Source organism: Dipteris shenzhenensis, chromosome 1 (assembly GCF_047967505.1).
Source record: "Dipteris shenzhenensis isolate YYH24624 ecotype China chromosome 1, Dip_SZ_1.0, whole genome shotgun sequence".
Taxonomy (NCBI): Eukaryota; Viridiplantae; Streptophyta; class Polypodiopsida; order Gleicheniales; family Dipteridaceae; genus Dipteris; species Dipteris shenzhenensis.
Window position 1 is genome coordinate 51680322 of NC_141596.1, and position 18498 is coordinate 51698819.

At 44.3% G+C, this 18498-nt stretch overlaps 2 protein-coding genes across 2 annotated transcripts; both read left to right on the top strand.

Annotated features, from left to right (window-relative positions):
• Window positions 1-870: 870 nt before the first annotated feature.
• Window positions 871-2667, top strand: LOC147906003 (peptidyl-prolyl cis-trans isomerase FKBP42-like). The gene is made up of 5 exons (XM_087382912.1): window positions 871-958; window positions 1651-1740; window positions 1917-2037; window positions 2190-2268; window positions 2482-2667. The coding sequence occupies exons 2-5, from the start codon at window positions 1674-1676 to the stop codon at window positions 2665-2667; spliced, it is 453 nt and encodes a 150-aa protein (XP_087239038.1). The 5' UTR covers window positions 871-958; window positions 1651-1673.
• On the top strand, window positions 2030-16696 carry LOC147906004 (peptidyl-prolyl cis-trans isomerase FKBP42-like). The gene is made up of 4 exons (XM_087382642.1): window positions 2030-2100; window positions 2482-2653; window positions 15583-15735; window positions 16005-16696. The coding sequence occupies exons 3-4, from the start codon at window positions 15595-15597 to the stop codon at window positions 16329-16331; spliced, it is 468 nt and encodes a 155-aa protein (XP_087238768.1). The 5' UTR covers window positions 2030-2100; window positions 2482-2653; window positions 15583-15594; the 3' UTR covers window positions 16332-16696.
• Window positions 16697-18498: the final 1802 nt, after the last annotated feature.

The following is an 18498-nucleotide window of genomic DNA, read 5'->3' on the forward strand; positions in this document are numbered from 1 at the left end:
ATCTCGTTTGCTCCAAACCCGAGCGAAGTTATCACGATCTGAGTGAAGCTATCATGGTGAAACTCAAGAGCTACCACGTTTGCACATGTTCGCTCCGAACCAGAGTTGGGTTATGAGGTTGATTCATGTGGGTTGATGAACTAGAGGGCATCACGTCCTCTCAAGCAAGTCCTTTTTTGCCTGGTCAACTTGCTTGCTCAAGTGAACTGGGGCTTGTCCACGTTGGGCCAAAGTTGGGTTAGCAAGTGTCCACTCTGAATGAGAGCCGGGTGATGATGGCCACGGGGCTCCGAAGGTCATGTTGACGGGCGCAAACCAAGGTTGGGTTGTGATGTGAGCACTCAAGTGAGAGGTGGGTTATGATGTGATGGTCTAACAAGCAAGTACTTAAATGTCTCAAGAGAGTAATGTGGATTGAAGATGCTCTGTGAGCTTGTGTTGCAGCCATGGCTCTCTGACCTTGCATCTTCATCCTCCTCTTGCCTAACTCCCTTCCCCCTTAGCATCCATTGCTCTGCACTTCACCATGAACCAGCAAGCCACTCGCCCAGAAATCCAGCAAGATGAATCAGAGTCCTCCGATGGTTTGCTCTCTCTCTCTCTCTCTCTCTCTCTCTCTCCAAGCTCCTTTGCCTGCTCACAGTTCCTTGATTTTCTCTTCAAATTTTGTCCATCCTGCCTCTACCTGTGCGCTTTGAGCGTTTCTGCCGGCCTGCACGCAGCTGATTGGACACTTCCCGAGTTGCATGAACGCCCATGACAGTTTTCGCTTGTGTTTCAGGCAATGACGACGCAGTCCAAGTTGAGGGCTCCGTTTTTAAAAGCGCCGCTCTCGAGCGAGACGAAGCATTGCCACCCAAAGTCGCGTCGGAACTGGAAGTGCTGCATGAGGGAGTGACAAAACAAATCGTAAAGGAGGGTCATGGAAAGCCTCCTTCGCAACATTCCACTTGCTTTTGTGAGTGTACGTTGAGGTTTATGCAGTGAGATTTACTTCATTGTGAAACTATTTCAACAAGAGGGTACCTCTATAGATCAACGTACAGACAGGATCTTTGTCCAGGGAATGTTATGACCGAGTCTTATAGGAGTAAGCGTGCTTCGCTGTTGGGAATAGATACTTAAGACTGGCAAAATTGATATTTCTTGTATACGACAGAGGCCAACAACTCTCTTTCTCAATCAATGTGTGTCCATCTGTGACTTCTTTTCCCTGGAACAATATAACATCTCCAACGCATCACAACAATGCAGCGATAAAATAATTGACATGGCAAGCTTGCTTTAAGAGGTACTATAATTTGCCAAGGTAGTTGAGCAATCGGCTGAATGCTTTGTGGACTTGTCAAGGCTTTGCATGGAAACTATCATTCTCGGAGACTGGGTCTTCCCATATCTTTAGTTCTTGTCAAAAGTTTAAACTTTCGGGACCATTATATAAAATACAGCCTATTATGAAACATAGAGGTGAAACATCATGCCAGCGTAACAACCCAAGGACAGATTTTACTGTGCTATGATAAGAATATTGCCATTTTTACACTGATGCTTTGTTTCCATTTGCAGTGTAAATGAACTTGGGTTCTACTTGTTGTGAATTGATAACTTTTGATAACTTGCCTTTACGTCTCTTGTTTTTTGAACTGGCAGTACATTATCGAGCATGGACTGAGATGACCATGCACAAATTTCAGGATACTTTCCAGGAACAGCAACCGATGGAACTGGTCCTGGGGCATGGTGAATCATCAGCCTTAGCTTCCTATCCCTCTAGTATTCTGCCCAGAATTGTTAGAACTACATGTATTTCGCTTATTTGGATGGGTGCATTCACCTTTTACTTTCTTATGTATGCTGCCAAAATTCTCTTAAATTTCAGATGTGACTTTTACAACCTTATCTATTTTTTCTACCAGAGAAGACAGTACATCGAGGTCTCGCTATAGCAGTTGGAAGCATGAAAGCTGGTGAAAGTGCTCTCTTTCACGTTGGTTGGCAACTTGGTTATGGTGAAGAAGGGAATTTTTCCTCCCTAACGTGCCACCAAAGGCGGACCTTATCTATGAAGTTGAGATGATTGGGTTTGAGGATGGGAAAGAAGTGAGTGTGCAAGTGTACCTTTCCAACTGTGCTCGGAATTCATGCAATCTCTCCTTGGTGTCCTTTTTGATTCATGTACAGTTCTGCAGTGGATTTGTCATGATTCGACCAAGTACACCAGCTTTTTTCCCAATTCCAGTTTATGTTTTAATGCATGACTGTTTGTTGGTGAGGATTGAAAGACGATCTCTGATGTGGAGCTTGAGAGTAGCTTTTTATAGTGTGTGATGTGCATATTTTATAGAGCATGTAGATGACAACATCAAACACTGCACGTGTAACTTGGCAGAGTACCTGTGCATGCAAATGTTTTTAAAAATCTACTTTTTCACGAGAAATTTGTCACGATTAACGAAGCTTATGCTGAAATTATGCATGTAGGGAAAGCCTCGTTCTCAGATGACTGTTGAGGAGCGTATTGAAGCAGCAGATAGGAGAAAGGCAGATGGAAACCAGCTTTTCAAAGATGACAAGATTGAGGAAGCCATACAGCAGTACGAGATGTTACCTAATCCTTGCCAAAACCTGATTTTCGTCCCAAAACAACTAAAAGGTTATCAGAGTTAACAAGAGGGCTGTCAATTCCTTTTCTAATCAATACAACTGTAGAAATGAAATGCCACACAATTCTATACTCACTTTTTATGAGCTATTCTGGCAAAAGCTAAGATTGCTAGTTTGGAAAAATTATATTTGTGCACATTGATAATCCCTCAAAGGTGTGCTCCTGCTGAAAGCATATAATGTGCAGCCTGCAAGACAAGAAATACAGCAGAAAAGAACCTTGGAAACAGCAAGTCACTATAATCCATCTTTTTGTCCTAGAGATGGAGGTGTCAAGTTTGACTCTTGCTGGCTTAAACATGGGACGTGCTCCATAGCAGGGGTGCGTGAGATGTAGTTCTGGGCAGCACTTTGTGCTCATATGTGTGTGATGCTACGTCCGTATCATCAAACTCCCTTACCATTAGCAGCTGTCAGAGTTAGGATGATAACACACTGCTAAAACGAGTCTTTAGAAAGAACTATCTCAATATTAGCCATACGACTATCATATGTATGTGTCATTCAGATTGTCAATCATGGCAGAATATTTAACGAGGAATATCCCTAACCATACTTTCCCAACTTGTGGGCTGAAACACCTCAACCGTCTGTGCTTGCTCACCTGTATATGATTATGTGGATGACTTAATCTGTGTTGAAACTGTTGTTGCCTTATGTTTCTTATATGCTTCATGGGCTCATCAAGGCTTTTAAATGAAAAAAAAAGATGTTCCATATTGGGAATGAACTTGCATAACCGCTGCACCTTCTTTCTAGGCTTTTGTGCTTTGCTTGTGTGGGAGAGTCTTCTAAAGCAGTTAAAGCTTGACTGAGGAGAGTGAGCCTACTTCTTCATTTGCCTTCTCCTTCAATGCTAGGTGTCAGCACAGCTGGGTCTGCTGTTGACCTTTGGAGTTGTGACAAAAACTCAGTACGAGTAATATGGGTAGGACTGTTCTAGCCAAATAGTGCAATAGGGGGCATTATAGGAAGGGCTATACAAGTCAACTTTGTAGTGCACAATACATCAAGTTTGATATGACCTTCATATCTCCCTAGTCTACTAGATGCTAGAAATAGCAGGAGGGGACAAAAGGAATGAGAAAATGAGTGAAGGAACTAATGTGCATGCCGGGTGTGCGAACTTGTGTGTGTGTGTGTGTGAGAGAGAGAGAGAGAGAGAGAGAGAGAGAGAGTGTGTGTGTGTGTGTGAGAGAGAGAGAGAGTGTGACCTCTGCTGTTCAGCCTCGTCAAGGTTTCCGTACAGCCTCCCCCTTCTGTCCATACACCTGTACGGTCCCCATACAGCGTTCGCACGCTGTTCGTACGTCCGTACACACAGATAGGTTAGGTGGACGTACCTCCGTGCAGTTCTGCACGCAGTTCCGTACAGTCCCGTCTGCATCTCCGTACAGATTTCAGGAAGACCACGCTTCGTACGTCCGTACAGCTCCGTCTGCATCTCCGTACAGTCCCGTCTGCAGCTCCGTACACGTTTGTTGTTTCTGTACTTCTCCGTACAGTCCTGTGTCTGTACACTCTTTTTTTCCTTCTTGTCTTGTCGTAGTTCAATCATGGCTTCAGGTTTGGATGTTTGTACATATGCTCGAAAAGAAAGGCCCGCAGATGCTAAGCGCCGCCTATCAGAGCCTGCATCACAAGATGATGAACTTACTATGGAAGCTCAGTACGTGTTTGACACCCTTAAGGATGACTTTCAGCAGTCACGACAGGAATGGGGCAAACTGGTTCCAGAGGTCACGTACAAATTGAAATTGCCGTCCCTCGTGAATCCTCTTAGGAAGTTTTCTCAAACTGCGGTTATAATTTTCTTTCTAGGAAGAATCCCAGTGGCCAGTGATGTCGCGCAGTGGATTAAGGCCATCCTTGGAGGATGCTTTGTAGAGGGAGTGTATTTTGCTTCCAGAGGCTTTTATGAGGTGCATTTATCAGATGCTTCGTGCAAGCAGAGGCTTCTCGAGTTCTCTCCCCTGTTTTACGAGAAGTAGATGGTACATGCCATGCCCTGGTCCCCAAACAAGGATTATCAAAGTCTTATACGACATCATTGTCTTGTATGGGTTGAGGTTGTTAACTTCCCGGACTATATGCGTGAAGAGTTGCCTGGCCTGGCTGCTTCTTTGGGACAGGTCATTTGTCCTCCACGCCTCATGGGAAACCGTAACAGGTTCTGCATTCTCTGGGACACTGATACACCTACCCCTCCTTCTATTGCAGTGGAAGTTGAGGGAGTGCAATTGGGAAAAAAGTATTTTGAATTGAAGTGGGGCGTGTTTGCAGGAGCTTGTTTTGCCTGCCACAAGTTTAGGCATCTAGCCTCTGAATGCCCAATGTTTCTGCATCAGCCCCCTCCCAATGCCTTGCCGCTCCAGACACGGGAAATGAATGAGAATTTGCAAGCTAAGACAGCAAATAGAAATGGAGCAAAGAATGCCAAACCAATCAATCAGGTGCAGTCACTTGCTGGAAAAGGAAAAGATAAAGGAAAAGAGAAGATGAAGGAATTTGCGGGGAATGATCAGGATGGTTTTCAACAACCTAAGAAGGTGGTTGTATTGAAGCAACGCCCCCTTCAATCTCGTCAATGGGATGCTTCCTCTCCTTCACCCGGACAGGCTTCTACTTCAGCTCCTATCCTTCAAAATTGGGTGGGGGTATTGAAGAAGGGCATCCCCATATGTGATTCAGAAGAAGGGGAAAATGCTATGTCTTTCATGGATCATGAAGGAATGCAGCCCATGCAGGCAGAGGCTTTGCCTCTCTGATGTCTTGTTTTATTCTGATACCTTGCTGTATATACCTCTTTCATGCCTCAAACACTTAAGTGCTTTACATACAATGTACAGAGCCTCTGCAATGTCTCCAAGTGGAGGCTTTTATGGAATTATGTACATAAAATGCAGCCAGATATTGTTTGTTTGCAAGAGCATAATCAACACTCCATGGTTGGTCATCATGATTATTTTGGCGGTTATGATATATATTATGCTGGTACCACTACCTACTCAGGTGTATGCATACTGGTTAGACATTGAACCTCAGTTAGCCTTCAATGACAACAGTGGCAGATGATGGTCATACAATGTAATGTCAATGGTGATATTCTTGAGTTTGCATCAGTCTATGCTTCCCAGACCTCTGCCATGAGGGCTTCATTATGGGATTCTTTATGCAGATATCCATGGAGATCCAATGTATTCATCTGTGGAGATTTTAATAATTCCCCTCTACCAAGAGATAACACCACTTCAAGATCTCATATGCTATCATTGGAAAGACAGAAATGGGATAGCATGCTTCTTTTTGTGCAGGCTGAAGATTTATGGCTGCTTCTCCAAGGGTCAGTGCTTGGATATACTTTTCATCATAATGCTCTTACTACATACTGGGCAAGGCTTGACAGATGGTATTTGTTTTACCCACAACAATTTGCAGATTTTAGCCCTCATCTCCTTATAGATTTTTCATTGGGCTTGTCAGATCATGCCCCATTGTGGATGAATTTGCAGCTTGGCATGCCTCTGGATGATTTGCCACCCCTTTCCAGTAGATTATTGCATGTTAATCAGGCTTATTTCCGACATCACTATTTCCAGCAAATGATCAGACTTGCAATTCATCCCTTGCCTTTGCAGGTTGCATATGACTGAATGGAGGAATGAGGTTAAATGGGCAAAAAGGACAGCACAACAATTGACTGAATTTTCTCAGTTAAGGCCTGTCTCTGATTCAGAAAACGATTTCCTTTCACATGCTCAGATTAAATTGACTGATAATGATTAGAGGAAATTGCACAAATGGCAGATTAGGGCAAGAATGAAGCCCTTCATGGATAAGGGCTGCTCATCAAAAGCCTTCTTCTAGGGCTTGCATGCTACTCGAAAGAAAAACTCATGATGGCCTTACGGTGGAATTTTATATTTCTTTTTGGGATGATTTGAAAGAAGTCCTCTTGCAAATGATCAATGTTGCCTGGCAAGAAAATCAGTTGCCGCACTCTTGGAAGCATGGCATAGTCAAACTTGTGCCCAAAAAACATCTGTGTGACCATATGTCAGATTGGAGGCCTATTACTTTGATGCCTGTAGTTTATAAACTCATTGCCAAAATGATTGTGCATAGGCTTCACAGGATACTGGATGCGGGACTTCATCCTCATCAGTATGGGTTTGTGCCGCGAAGACAAATCCATGACAATATATCCAATGCCTTAACTGCAATTGAATATGCTAAGTATTCGCATCAAGATGTGCTCATATTGCAGGTGGATAATTGCTAAGGCATTTGACACTGTTCAATGGGATTTTATCTCTCAAATCATGACAAAGTTGGGCTTTGGTCCCAAGATAGCAAATGCAGTTTATTGGCTTTACTCTAGCTCTACTTCTCAGTGCATTCTTGGGGGTCATTTGTCTTGGTCATGGACATTGGGTCGATCAGTTAGACAGGGCTGCCCTCTCAGTGCTCTCTTCTATGCCATTGCGACCCATCCCCTTTTAATGTATCTTGATTTTCTTACAAACACAGGATAGATGACTGGTCTTAAAATCCCTGGGGCTGCATCTTTTTTGGCACAAGCATATGCTGATGATTCCTTCTTTATGCCACAGAATTCTCCCCGGGAAGTTCACATGCTTATGACCACTCTTTCATTGTATGGTTTGGCAGTGGGATTGCATGTCAATTTTGACAAATCTAAATTACTTTCCCTGAAACAATGTGACTGGCATTCTATTCTTTGGCCAGGTCAGGTGGTGCATTCCAAAGATGTAGTCAGGCATTTGGGATATCCCATAGGATGGCATATCACCAGGAAGCAGCAGCTAAAATGGATCTTCCAAAGACTTCAACATAAACTGGAATACTGGAAGATTTCTACTTGGCCTCTTCATGTCAGGCTCAGAATAGTACAGTCCATTGTAATGTCCTATGTCCAGTTCTATTTGCCTTTGCTGCATTGGTCCTCCAGGGATATTTCAGCCTTTATGTCTCAAGCTATGGAGATGTTATGGAGGACAAAAACTACTGTGAAAGCATTGAGACTGATGAAGATGGAAATGGTGTGCTCTCCTAGGATGCATGGTGGACTTAATGTCCTCAATATAAGATATCATGTACTTGCAAGGAAGGCAACTATGCTGCATACTTTTTTCCGCCAACAACAGCCATGGACTTGTATGCTAGCATCCATGTGTGTCAACATGAGGACTTGTGCTTATGGTCATTGGACTATTGATCATTGGGAGGTTGTCATTGGGAGATTTGTAGGGAAGATACCTGGTTGTCCTTTCTCTACTGCTCTGATACTTGACTGGAAACAAGTACTTTCTAAGGTCAAATGGGCTCCTGATAATTGCTCGGGGACAAACTCAATGAGGAAAGAAAGTATTCATTGGAGTGCCATCTTTGACATTCCACTAGCTTTACAGGAACCTGTTCGGGCATACAATCTCATGAAATTGGGAATTAGATACATACATGATGTGGTAGATGATCAGGGCTATGTTTTATCTTTTTATCAGGCCACTGCTTCCTATGCATTGGGAATGCATCATAGGTCTATATGGAAGAAAATTGTTGATTTGTTACATCCTTTTCTACCTGTTCCTCCTGTGGCTGACACAGACATGCTTACGGATTGGCAATTGCAACCCTCTGCTACATGCACTCATCCTGTTCCTCTTTCTGCCTTAACCTCCATCAAAGCCTACAGGCTTCTTCAGCCTGCTCCATGGATTCAGCAATATGCTAATTCTCTGTGGCATATAAGGAAGCCTCTCTCATGGTGGCGGAAGAATCTCGGGATATTATGGAAGTGTAAAATGCCTTTGAAACAAAGACTTTTTCTTTGGAGATGTATGACAGGCATATTGTCAGTGGGGGTCACACTTGCTAAACGTCGCATTGCACCATCCACATGTTTAAGATGTTAGGCTCCTTCAGAGACTGTTCTTCATTTGCTTTGGCATTGCCCGTGTTCTAGGATCCTTCTCAGGAGAATTTCAGATCATCTTCGGCTCCGTTTCCCGAGTCACAGATTTGGGAAACATTTCTGGCTCTTTGGCAGATTTATGAGGTCTTTGTCTCAATACTCACTATTTCTCTCTTGGGTGAGATATTGGGCTCTTTGGACAATCTGGAGTGAGCATAATTTGGCATACTTGGGTCGGCAGATTCACAAGTCATATGAATCTTTCCGAGCCTCATTGCGGCAATCCTTGTATGATGCCTGCCATGAGGGTGATATGGATGCTTCTTGCATAGAGCTTTTCTTTTTAGTTTTCTGATCTTTGGGATACTCCATTTCAGAGACCTCCCATCATGTAAATTCATGAGCATATAAATATATTGCACTGGATATTACTATTAAAAAAAAAAGTGTGTGTGTGTGAGAGAGAGAGAGAGAGAGAGAGAGAGAGAGAGAGAGAGAGAGAGAGTTTATTAAAGTCTTCGGAAGACCGATGGGTCTATGAGACTGAAAAACCTGATACAATGAGCTGTGGTAGTGGAGCTACTAAACGAGCATCCATACCAATGCAGAATGCAAAAAAATGCAAAATGGCAGTACTAAGTCCTAAGTACAACATAGTCATATCCCGACTATATGTATATATATATCCATCTCAGCATCATCGTCGGCATCACCATAACCATCATCGTCATCATCATCATCATCGTCAGCAACACAATATCGGGATGTATGAGGCTGTGGAAGTGGAGGCATGAGGTCAGCAATAGAACGTTGTTGCCTCCTCAAGGGTGCAGTCCTGATACGTCTCTTGGTCGTAGCTCTGCGTCTAACCAAGGCCACTGTGACCCTCGTCGGTCGGGCTCCGACTCTAAACAAGGAGGGGATGTCCCCAAGTGTGATATGTGAGTCAACCCTCTGTTTGAGCTGTCGGGTCACATGCTCTGGGTCACGGTCATGTCGGGGTCTCGCCTCGAGGGAGTCTATGTGATCTGGCTGAAAGAACTCCGTGATAGAGCTCTGAGAGGGATCAGTCGAGGAAGAAGGCTACTCCTGTCTCTGTGCTCGGAGTATCCTATCTCGGTGTCTGAGCATCTCATGAATGAAACCAGCCAAGCATCGCTAGTCTGGGTAGGAGAGGACATGGGCCAACATCCCATAACTATCTCTGAAGAGGCAGTAGAAACGCCCTCGGATCTCATAGTAAACAGGACACCTGAAGATAAAGTGCTCCTCCGTCTCAACCTCCTGCATGTCACACAGTGTGCATATGCGCCTCTCCCTAGGTAACCGCTCTGCTCGGCCGCTCTCGATACGAAGTCTGTGTGAAGAGACCCGGAACTGCCCAAGGGAGATCCTCAGCGAGTGGGGTAGGTGAATCTGCATGTGTCTTGGTGGATCAATGAAACCCTCCACTGTGATATGTAGGAAGTGATCTTTGTAGAACTCATCTTCACTGGAAGATCACTCGGGGTCAACCAAGTCCGGAATATGTGTAGTTGTAGTAGATCCTCACGAATAACCTGGTTGACCTCGTGTGATAGGAGGGGAGAGAAAGGAGCATCCATGCTGTATTGGAAAGGAGGTAGTCTGTCCATGTGGAGCCCTAGTCCTGCAAACCATCTCTCTGTGCGTGCATACCAACACCTCTGATCTTGCCCTGTTAAAAGTGCCATAGAAGAGGACAGTGCTAGCCATGGTATCCTGCTACGCCCGGATGTGTAATCCCCATACTCCCTGACTCGGTACAGATATGTAATGACCTGAAATGCAGCATCTAGCTGTAATGGGGGTGACCCAAACTCCACCCGAATGATCTGGTGAGGGACAGATGGCTTACCACGGATCATCCGTGATAACATGAGAACCTGTAGCCGCTCCACCTTGGCCCACTCTGTATCTGACAAATCTGCCCCCCCAGCATGGGCTGCCATACATCCCTGCAGGGCGGACCAAGGAGTCAAAAAGCCAACCCTTTGGTCCGTGGATCCTGAAAATGAGAGCGGCAGCACTGTCCCTCTAGTCTAGCCAATGAAGCATATCCTCTGCTCAGGCGCGCCTGCATTGCGGGTCTCATGGTGAAGGTGAGTCCGGAAAAGACGACCCCCAGATAAGTGTATGATGAAACTACCTCAACAGGGGACTCATCAAATGTGAAATGCCTGAAAAAGGTCTAAAAAGTCAATGAGAAAGAAAACTGAAATCATCATGAGAGTACTGTCAATGTTGCACATTGCGTACACAAGAGAGAGAGAGAGGGGCAAGATAGCCTCGTTTATAGCATGCAAAACAGTGCCAACCAGAGGTGTTTGTGAGGAGGAAATGGAAGAATGAATACGTGGCAAGCGCAATGGAACAATCCATATGTGGCAAGGAAGCCTTATCTATAGTGTTGGGATAGGGGCTGCAAATAGCCAACCCAGGTCCGCTTAACCCGACCCAGGTCAGCTCAGCTGCCCCGACCTTGGTCAGCCGACTGACCTGCCCTTGGTCAGCCGACTGACCCGCCCCTGGTCAGCCACACTGCTGACCTGGTTAGCCCCAGCCAGCTGGCACAAAACCAGCCTGTAACAGGCCCTTGACCAGCCTTCTAACCTGCCCCTAACCCTGGCTAAATGCCCTGGTAAACAGCCCCCAAACTAACTGCGAAAACTACTCCTTTTCAGGGCAGGCACACTCACATAGAAGCCCTTCACTCTCCACACATGAGATGCTCTAAATGAAGATGCAACCATGGACCCTCCAGCACCTGAATATTGGAATCACTTTGGAGAGAGCAGCTGTCAATCTGGATCCTCGAAACACAATGCCACCATGAACAGCAAAGAGATCTGCTTGGCTTTTGGTTTTCCATACCAGTGTGCAGTGAATTCCAAGTAAAGAATGCTGAGCTGTAGAGCAAACCATGCCCAATATCCATTGGCGAACACATAACATCTAGGAACCCCGAACAATAAACTCGAAAACGTCCTGTCCATAGTCTTTGCTACACCAAGCAATGAACTTCGAACACATCAAGTCCATAGCTCAGCCCGCTCTTCCGCCCATAAGCCCTCTCTGGCTGTGGCATCCCTACCTTTTTGCTAGAAAGCAGGTGCAATCTGGAGTTCTTGAGCAAGAGCTGCCTCGGATCACCAGACTTGTCCGAAGAAGAGCCTGCCTGATGAAGTTGTGTCCTAGTCCTTGGATTTCGTCTTGTGCTTGGACCGACAATCATTTGCAAAGTGACTTCTCTTCCCACGGGCATAGCACCAGCTTCTTCCTTTCTTCTACACTATCAAAAGTCCCTGATCACCACCATGAGACACTTTCAACTTACCTGGGACAGAAGAATAGATTCCTCCTCCAAGAGAAGGGAGCAGATGTCATCAAAATCCAACTGATTTGTCGAAACTTGGCACCGCAATGCTTGGGAAACGACATCATACGCTGTTGGAAGCTTCGTGAGGATAAATGCAGCCAACTGAGGAGAGGATAAGGAAGCACCCATTGCCTGTAGCTGGTCATGGATTACCTTGGCCTTCATTATAAACGGCTGCATCAAGCTACTTGCAGGAAATTCAAGACTGTAGAGCTGACCTTGCAAAGTGACAACCCCCGTATGAAGAATCCCAGGCATAGAGATCCTCAACCTGGATCAGACTTTAGAGGCACTAGCCAAGGTTTGCACTGCTGGGGAGACCTCGTTCGTAATGGTCCGCACCAACGCCGAATGTGCCTTAGAATCACGGTCCTCCCAATCTTGGAGTTCCTCCAGGAAAGCTTCATCCCGGTCAATCCCAACATATCGAGTTCTTTGGATGTTTGGGCTTCCTTTCATACCCTTGAATGATTTCCTAGAGGCTTTTGTGAATGAACTAGATTTTCATGTTCAGCTTCCAATGAGCATATTGGATCCATTGAATTTGTCCTCCTTGCTCATACACGGGTGTGCCATGGATCCACTCCAATCACTCACACACACGTGTTGAAAATCGGAGGAACAGCCCTGATGAAGGGGAGGATGGGTGGGAAAGAAGAAGAGATAAGGAGGGTGGCTGGGGAAAGAAGAGAAGGGGGGCCGGATGGGAAAGTAGGAAGGCAGAAGAAGCTGCTAAGGCGCCTTCTTCAAAAAATTCCAAATCCCTTGGGGTCCATGCCTGCAATCATAGTTTTTTCCATACGTTAACATACGCATACGGTATATGGGTACGGAAGTATGGATCAGCCCCTAGGGCTGAATCATTCGTGACCCTAATTTTACAATTTAAACAACCAGGAAAATATACATTGTACACATTTAATTGACAGAGAGCTACAAAACTTTCAACTTCAAACTTCAAACGTCAAACTTGTATTAATTTTAAAGTGAAGAAATTGAAAATTTTTCAGTGACCAGCACCCTGACCAGCACCCTCTGACGTGTGTCACGCCTGCCAGTGGTAAATTTCATGAGCCCCACACTCTCCAGGTCCAAGGCCAGCTTCTAGACGACTTGCGGCTCTGATACCATGTAAATGTTGCACATTGCGGAAGCATACATGAGAGAGAGAGAGAGAGAGAGAGAGAGAGAGAGAGAGAGATTGAATGAGGCAAGATAACTTCGTTTATAGCATGGGAAACAGTGCCAACCAGAGATATGGGAGGAAATGGATTTATCCAGATGTGGCAAGGAAGCCCTATTTATAGTGTGGGGGTAGGGTCTGCAGATAGCCGACCTAGGTCTGCTTTACCTGACACGAACTTGGTCAGCTGACTGACCCAACCCTGGTCAGCCACACTGCTGGCCTGGTTAGCCCCAGCCAGCTGGCACAAAACCAGCCTGTAATAGGCCCTCTACCAGCCTTCTAACCTGCCTCTAACCCTGGCCAAATGCCTTGGTAAACAGGCCGCAAACTAACTGAGAAAACTACTCCTTTCCAGGGTGGGCACACCCACATAGAAGTCCTCACTCTGCATGCATGAGATGCTCTAAATTCTAACAAGTACATCCCCCATGCGGAACTAGAGGTGTCTATCTCACATCTCCAAGACTGATGAAACTAAGAAAAGACTACTTATGAAACTAGGAACCATAGGAAAGAACCACCATGTATCAGGAAGTTCCTATCATGTCATGTTATGTGTCTTATATCATTTGTCGGGTGTCATTAGGGAGTTGCTTGCTAAAGGTCAACTCCCACGCAGCGGAATCTCCTTAAAGTGCCCCTTCTGGGGCTCAAAACTAGGGACCTTTGGCCCACAAAACTAGGGCTTTGCCCCTCACATCAAGGCAAGGGCCCAGCCCCTAGGTCTGCCTTATATAAGGCCTGGTTGGCTGCCTGCCCAACCAGCCTCTCAACTCCTGCCAAATAAGCTCTTTAGTTCTCTGCAGACAAAGATCCCTCTGACATGTAGAAGTCTGGGACTGTTGCTCCTGCAAGAACTCCTTCAACTCTCAAGTTCCCTCTGTTCTTCACCTTTAAGAATGATCTGCAGGTTGAACCGTGTATGGAACTCTGGAACATTGCTGTGCTTCTGCCCTCCACGTTGCTCTCCAGCAGGTTACTGCAGGAGTGCTCTGGAGTGCTCAGGACCAATGGAATGAAGAATCTGCAACTGCCATGCCAGACTCTTTATTTTTCTCCCTCTCCCTTGCAATCCTCTTTGGACACACTGAGATGTGGTGATCTGTAGTGATAGCATCTGCCCCTTTTCTTGGGCTTATTTGCATTCTTCTTGTCCTTTCCAGATGGCTCTGCTGCATCATGCTTTGGCTGAAAACCAGCAAACTTTGCCTTTCCTTTGTACTTAGCAGCAAATGCCTGCTCTACACCACGCATATCATCTTTAAAGACAGATTATTATTAGCTAGTATATTATCTTTAATGTATGCTAGCTGTTGTTGCAATAGTTTTGGACATGTATTTATCGATTTGGTTAACAGGGTAAAGACAGAAACTTTTTTTTTTTGAAGTAGGAAAAATATATGCATGCTGTCCACATGCTCAGTTCAATGTGCTGCCTTTTGGCAGCCCCTTTCTCCCTCATCATTCCCCCTGTCTTTCTACCGGTGTCAATCCTCCATGCTCTCCTCGTATGTACGCCTTACATGTGGGGAATTGACCCTCATTCTCCATCAGCAGGTTCTTTCAATTATCGAAGTCTAGTGTGGCTCCTTAACCAGTTGATCTTTAGTTGTCTCCATCGTTTAGTGGGAAGGATCTGGCTCTTCCATCGTAAGGCTGGCTCCACCAAGTTTATTTTTCCACATTCAAGTGGAAAAGCTCATTTTCAGTGCAGGAAGAGTCATCACCTTGATTCCTTGGTGGTCGGCTTCTCTTCATCACCCCCGTTATTGAGCACTCTGCAATTATGGTGAGGTGAGATACATCCGTCGACGTGGATCTCACTTCTTTGCATGACCATGAGGAGTCAGTAATGGTAGAGGTTCGCATTGAGGCAACAAGAATGGGAAGGGTAGCAGACAAGAACACAGGGCCTGAGACAGCCCATTTAGCGGCACCATAAGCTAGCCAAAAGGCCACCCACACAGGCCAGCCAATGGCCAACTGGACAAGGAGCCAGCCAACCTAGCCTCAGTCTGGCTAGCCAGCCAACTAGAATAGTCAGGAGTTTAGGATGATTTAACTCTTCTTGAACATTGGTATAAAGTGTCCTCCAGTCTTGATGCAGTACTACGTTTACAGATATAGCTGCAATTAACACTCTCCCTGGGGAGGGAGCCAGGTATCCCCTGCTCCTCTCCCTCCCTGCGTGAAAAAGGTAACTTCTATGAGGACTTTGAAAACAATACAAAGAATTACCTCTCTGTGAGGCATTGAAAGAGAAAACTGGCCATCTTTTTGTAAGATTTGATATATTTAATCTTTTGAAAGTATAGGTTGTTTTCAACCTTGGTGGGTCCCAATTTGTTTGCATGCACAGCATCAGATCATGACATTATTATTTTTCTGTGTTTGGATCAGGCTCTGGCGTATATGAATGATGAGTTCATGTTTCAGTTATTTGGAAAATACAAGGACATGGCGAATGCTGTAAAACATCCATGCCATTTGAACATGGCAGCCTGTATGTTGAGATTGGATCGTTATGATGATGCAATTGCACAGTGCAGTATGGTATGTTGAATTTGTCAAAGCTTGATTAAGGTCAATTTACAATGACTGGCTCAAATCTTTGTAAAAACCACTCAATCGAGTCGTTTAATTTCTGCGTCAGATGCCCTAGGGATATAAGATTTCCAGGATCCAAAAAGCTTTTCTAGTGTGCTTGCTTGCCTTAGCTTGACAAAACGTTTGAAGATTATTGAGGCATCACTTGAGTATTGGGCTAGAATGCAAACAAGCAGATTTTCTGATTGCTCCAAATATGCTTGGAACTTCATCAGGTTTTGCAGGAGGATGAGACAAATGTCAAAGCTTTGTTTAGACGAGGCAAGGCTCGTGCTGCTCTTGGTCGGACAGATGAAGCCAGAGAGGATTTCAAGAAAGTTAAGAAGCTATCTCCGGAAGACAAAGTTGTTGTTAAAGAGCTGCGTCTACTTGCTGAACAGGACAAACAAGTATATGAGAAGCAGAAGGAACTGTACAAGGGATTATTTGGTCCTCCTCGTGCTGCAAAGACAAGAAAATTGTACTGGTATCAGATATTGTGGAGCTGGATTACGTCAAAGATTAGATCAATTTTTAGAATTTGCAATAATAAGGATGATTAGCATTCCGAGTAAGAGAGAACCTGCAAATTGCCAGATTAACTTCCAAGGAGTGTTAACTCTCGCCCCCCCAGGGAAGATTTGTGTCCTACACTGATCGTTACCTATTTGGCAGTTTGCATATATTTGGACTTGAGGTGCTAGTTTGGAAAGAGTGACCTGTCCATTTGTTGTAGGCATGATAGTAATTTATGGCTAATGCCTTAGTTCTAGTTGCGGCAAGCTCTGAGCGGATTTTGTGAGTCTTTAAGATAGTAACTTGTCTTATGAAAGAGAGGCCGGCGAACTGTTTTCCTAAAAGCTATATATGTACATGGAAGGACTGTTCAAAGAGAAAAAGGTCTCCATTAAGGAGGAACTTTATGCTAAAAGAATAAAAAACGATTCAGTTATTGCCATTAAATGTTCTCAAGTTCCCAAGAATCACATTAAAAGTAGAAACCGTAATAGTGTTATGATTCTGTTCATTCATTGTCTGTTGTAATAGCAGATGCACGTGCTTTGAAACAACTATTGATCTCTCTCTGCAGAATGGAATATCTGAACGTTCTGTACTAAGACACGCCTGAATTATGCACACACCAAATTTATGTACTGCTTAATGGCCCTAAAAAACTGAGACACGCTGAATTTGTACCCTTTTTTAATTCTAAAGTGTTGGATAAAGCTAGGGCAAGTCTTGAGTTGAAAATTTGCATTTGTATGAAATTAATAACCTTAAAAGAATAACGTATCTTAAGAAGGCATATGGCTAAACATGAGAAATATTCTTGTTCAAACTATGGAGAGAGCAGTTTATCCGGTTGTTTGATCTACATCTTAAGCATAAAACAAGGCTCTTTAGAGTGAACCAAGAAAGTCACCTCACGTCACCGTTCATGAAGTTACTTATTTTTACAGCTTTCTTGCATGTGCAGTTGTGAGTAAATGTGATAGGTGTGTAACTCCTAGATGCATGAGTCAATACACTAATCTTGTTGCTCCTGAAGGGAGCCTTTGTGATGGACTGATTCGTTGGGTGTTGAAGAAGCGTGATAAGAGAGAGTCTTGCATGCTTGCCTCGAGGGAGCTGGTGTAGGATGGCTCACCAACTCGAGCTCATCTTAATAAGAATGTGTCAATGCAGGCCATGAAGACTCTGCAAGGTGTAGAAACGTTGGGTGGTTAGTGGAGTGGTGATTTCAAGACAAAGGTAGCACATTTATTGAGTTGAGTGGGTCTTTGAGGCCGAGGAATAATCCTTTGCTATTCTCGAAAGCTATGATGTGCTTTCTACCAGGTCCCAAGAAGAAACAGATATTTGTATGTGGCAAAGGTACGAGGATACGTGGCAATTGCGCATTGACAAGGGATCCTTCACCAGTTTGCTTGGGTAGTTCCTTACATGTTATTGTAAAGATTTTGAATGCTCATATGGGCATAGAGAGAAACATATCAGGGAAGATTTGGAAGCTAAGTGAGTGTCTAAGCCATGCCAATTCAATTTGAAACTTAACTGTGGTGAAATCTTGTAATGGCAACCAAATGGACGTGGAAAACAAAAGCAAAAGGGGAAAAAAGAAATTGGCAATTGGAAAGATAAACATAAGAGAAGGTCTCTTGTTGATGACTCCTTGGATGAGGTTGACAAGAAACAAGAATGGTGATACTTTGCAAGTTCTTATGCAAGAATGGTGATACTTTGCAAGTTCTTATGCAATGCTTTGTTTGTTTGTCGAATGTGAGTATTACTAGATACGGGTAAACAAAGGCTATCTCCAGGTTAATCAAGAGGTTCAATCTCATGTATTTACCCTTTAGAGAAAAAGAATCGTAAATCTTGGTATTGCAAGGGTTTGAAGGGCTTAGTTTGCTTCATGCATATCCCTTGGATAGGTGCAATGAGCGTCGCCCTTGATATGGTGTTGCCAAGTGGTGCACTAGGGATAAGGAAAGTCATCTCATGGCTATGAAAATGCAAAGGGTTTTTGTCTAATTTGTGGTTGCAGATCAGAACATGGTGAAAAAGAGGATTGCACCGATTAGACCCAATACATGATATCAATAGCTCGAAGTTGAAGAATGGCTAGATTTATGGGATGATATTTGTTTCATTAATTTTGTGTCCAGTAGACTCTTTACATATGCAAGGATTCATTCGAATTGATTGGCAAAGAAGATGGGCTTCAAG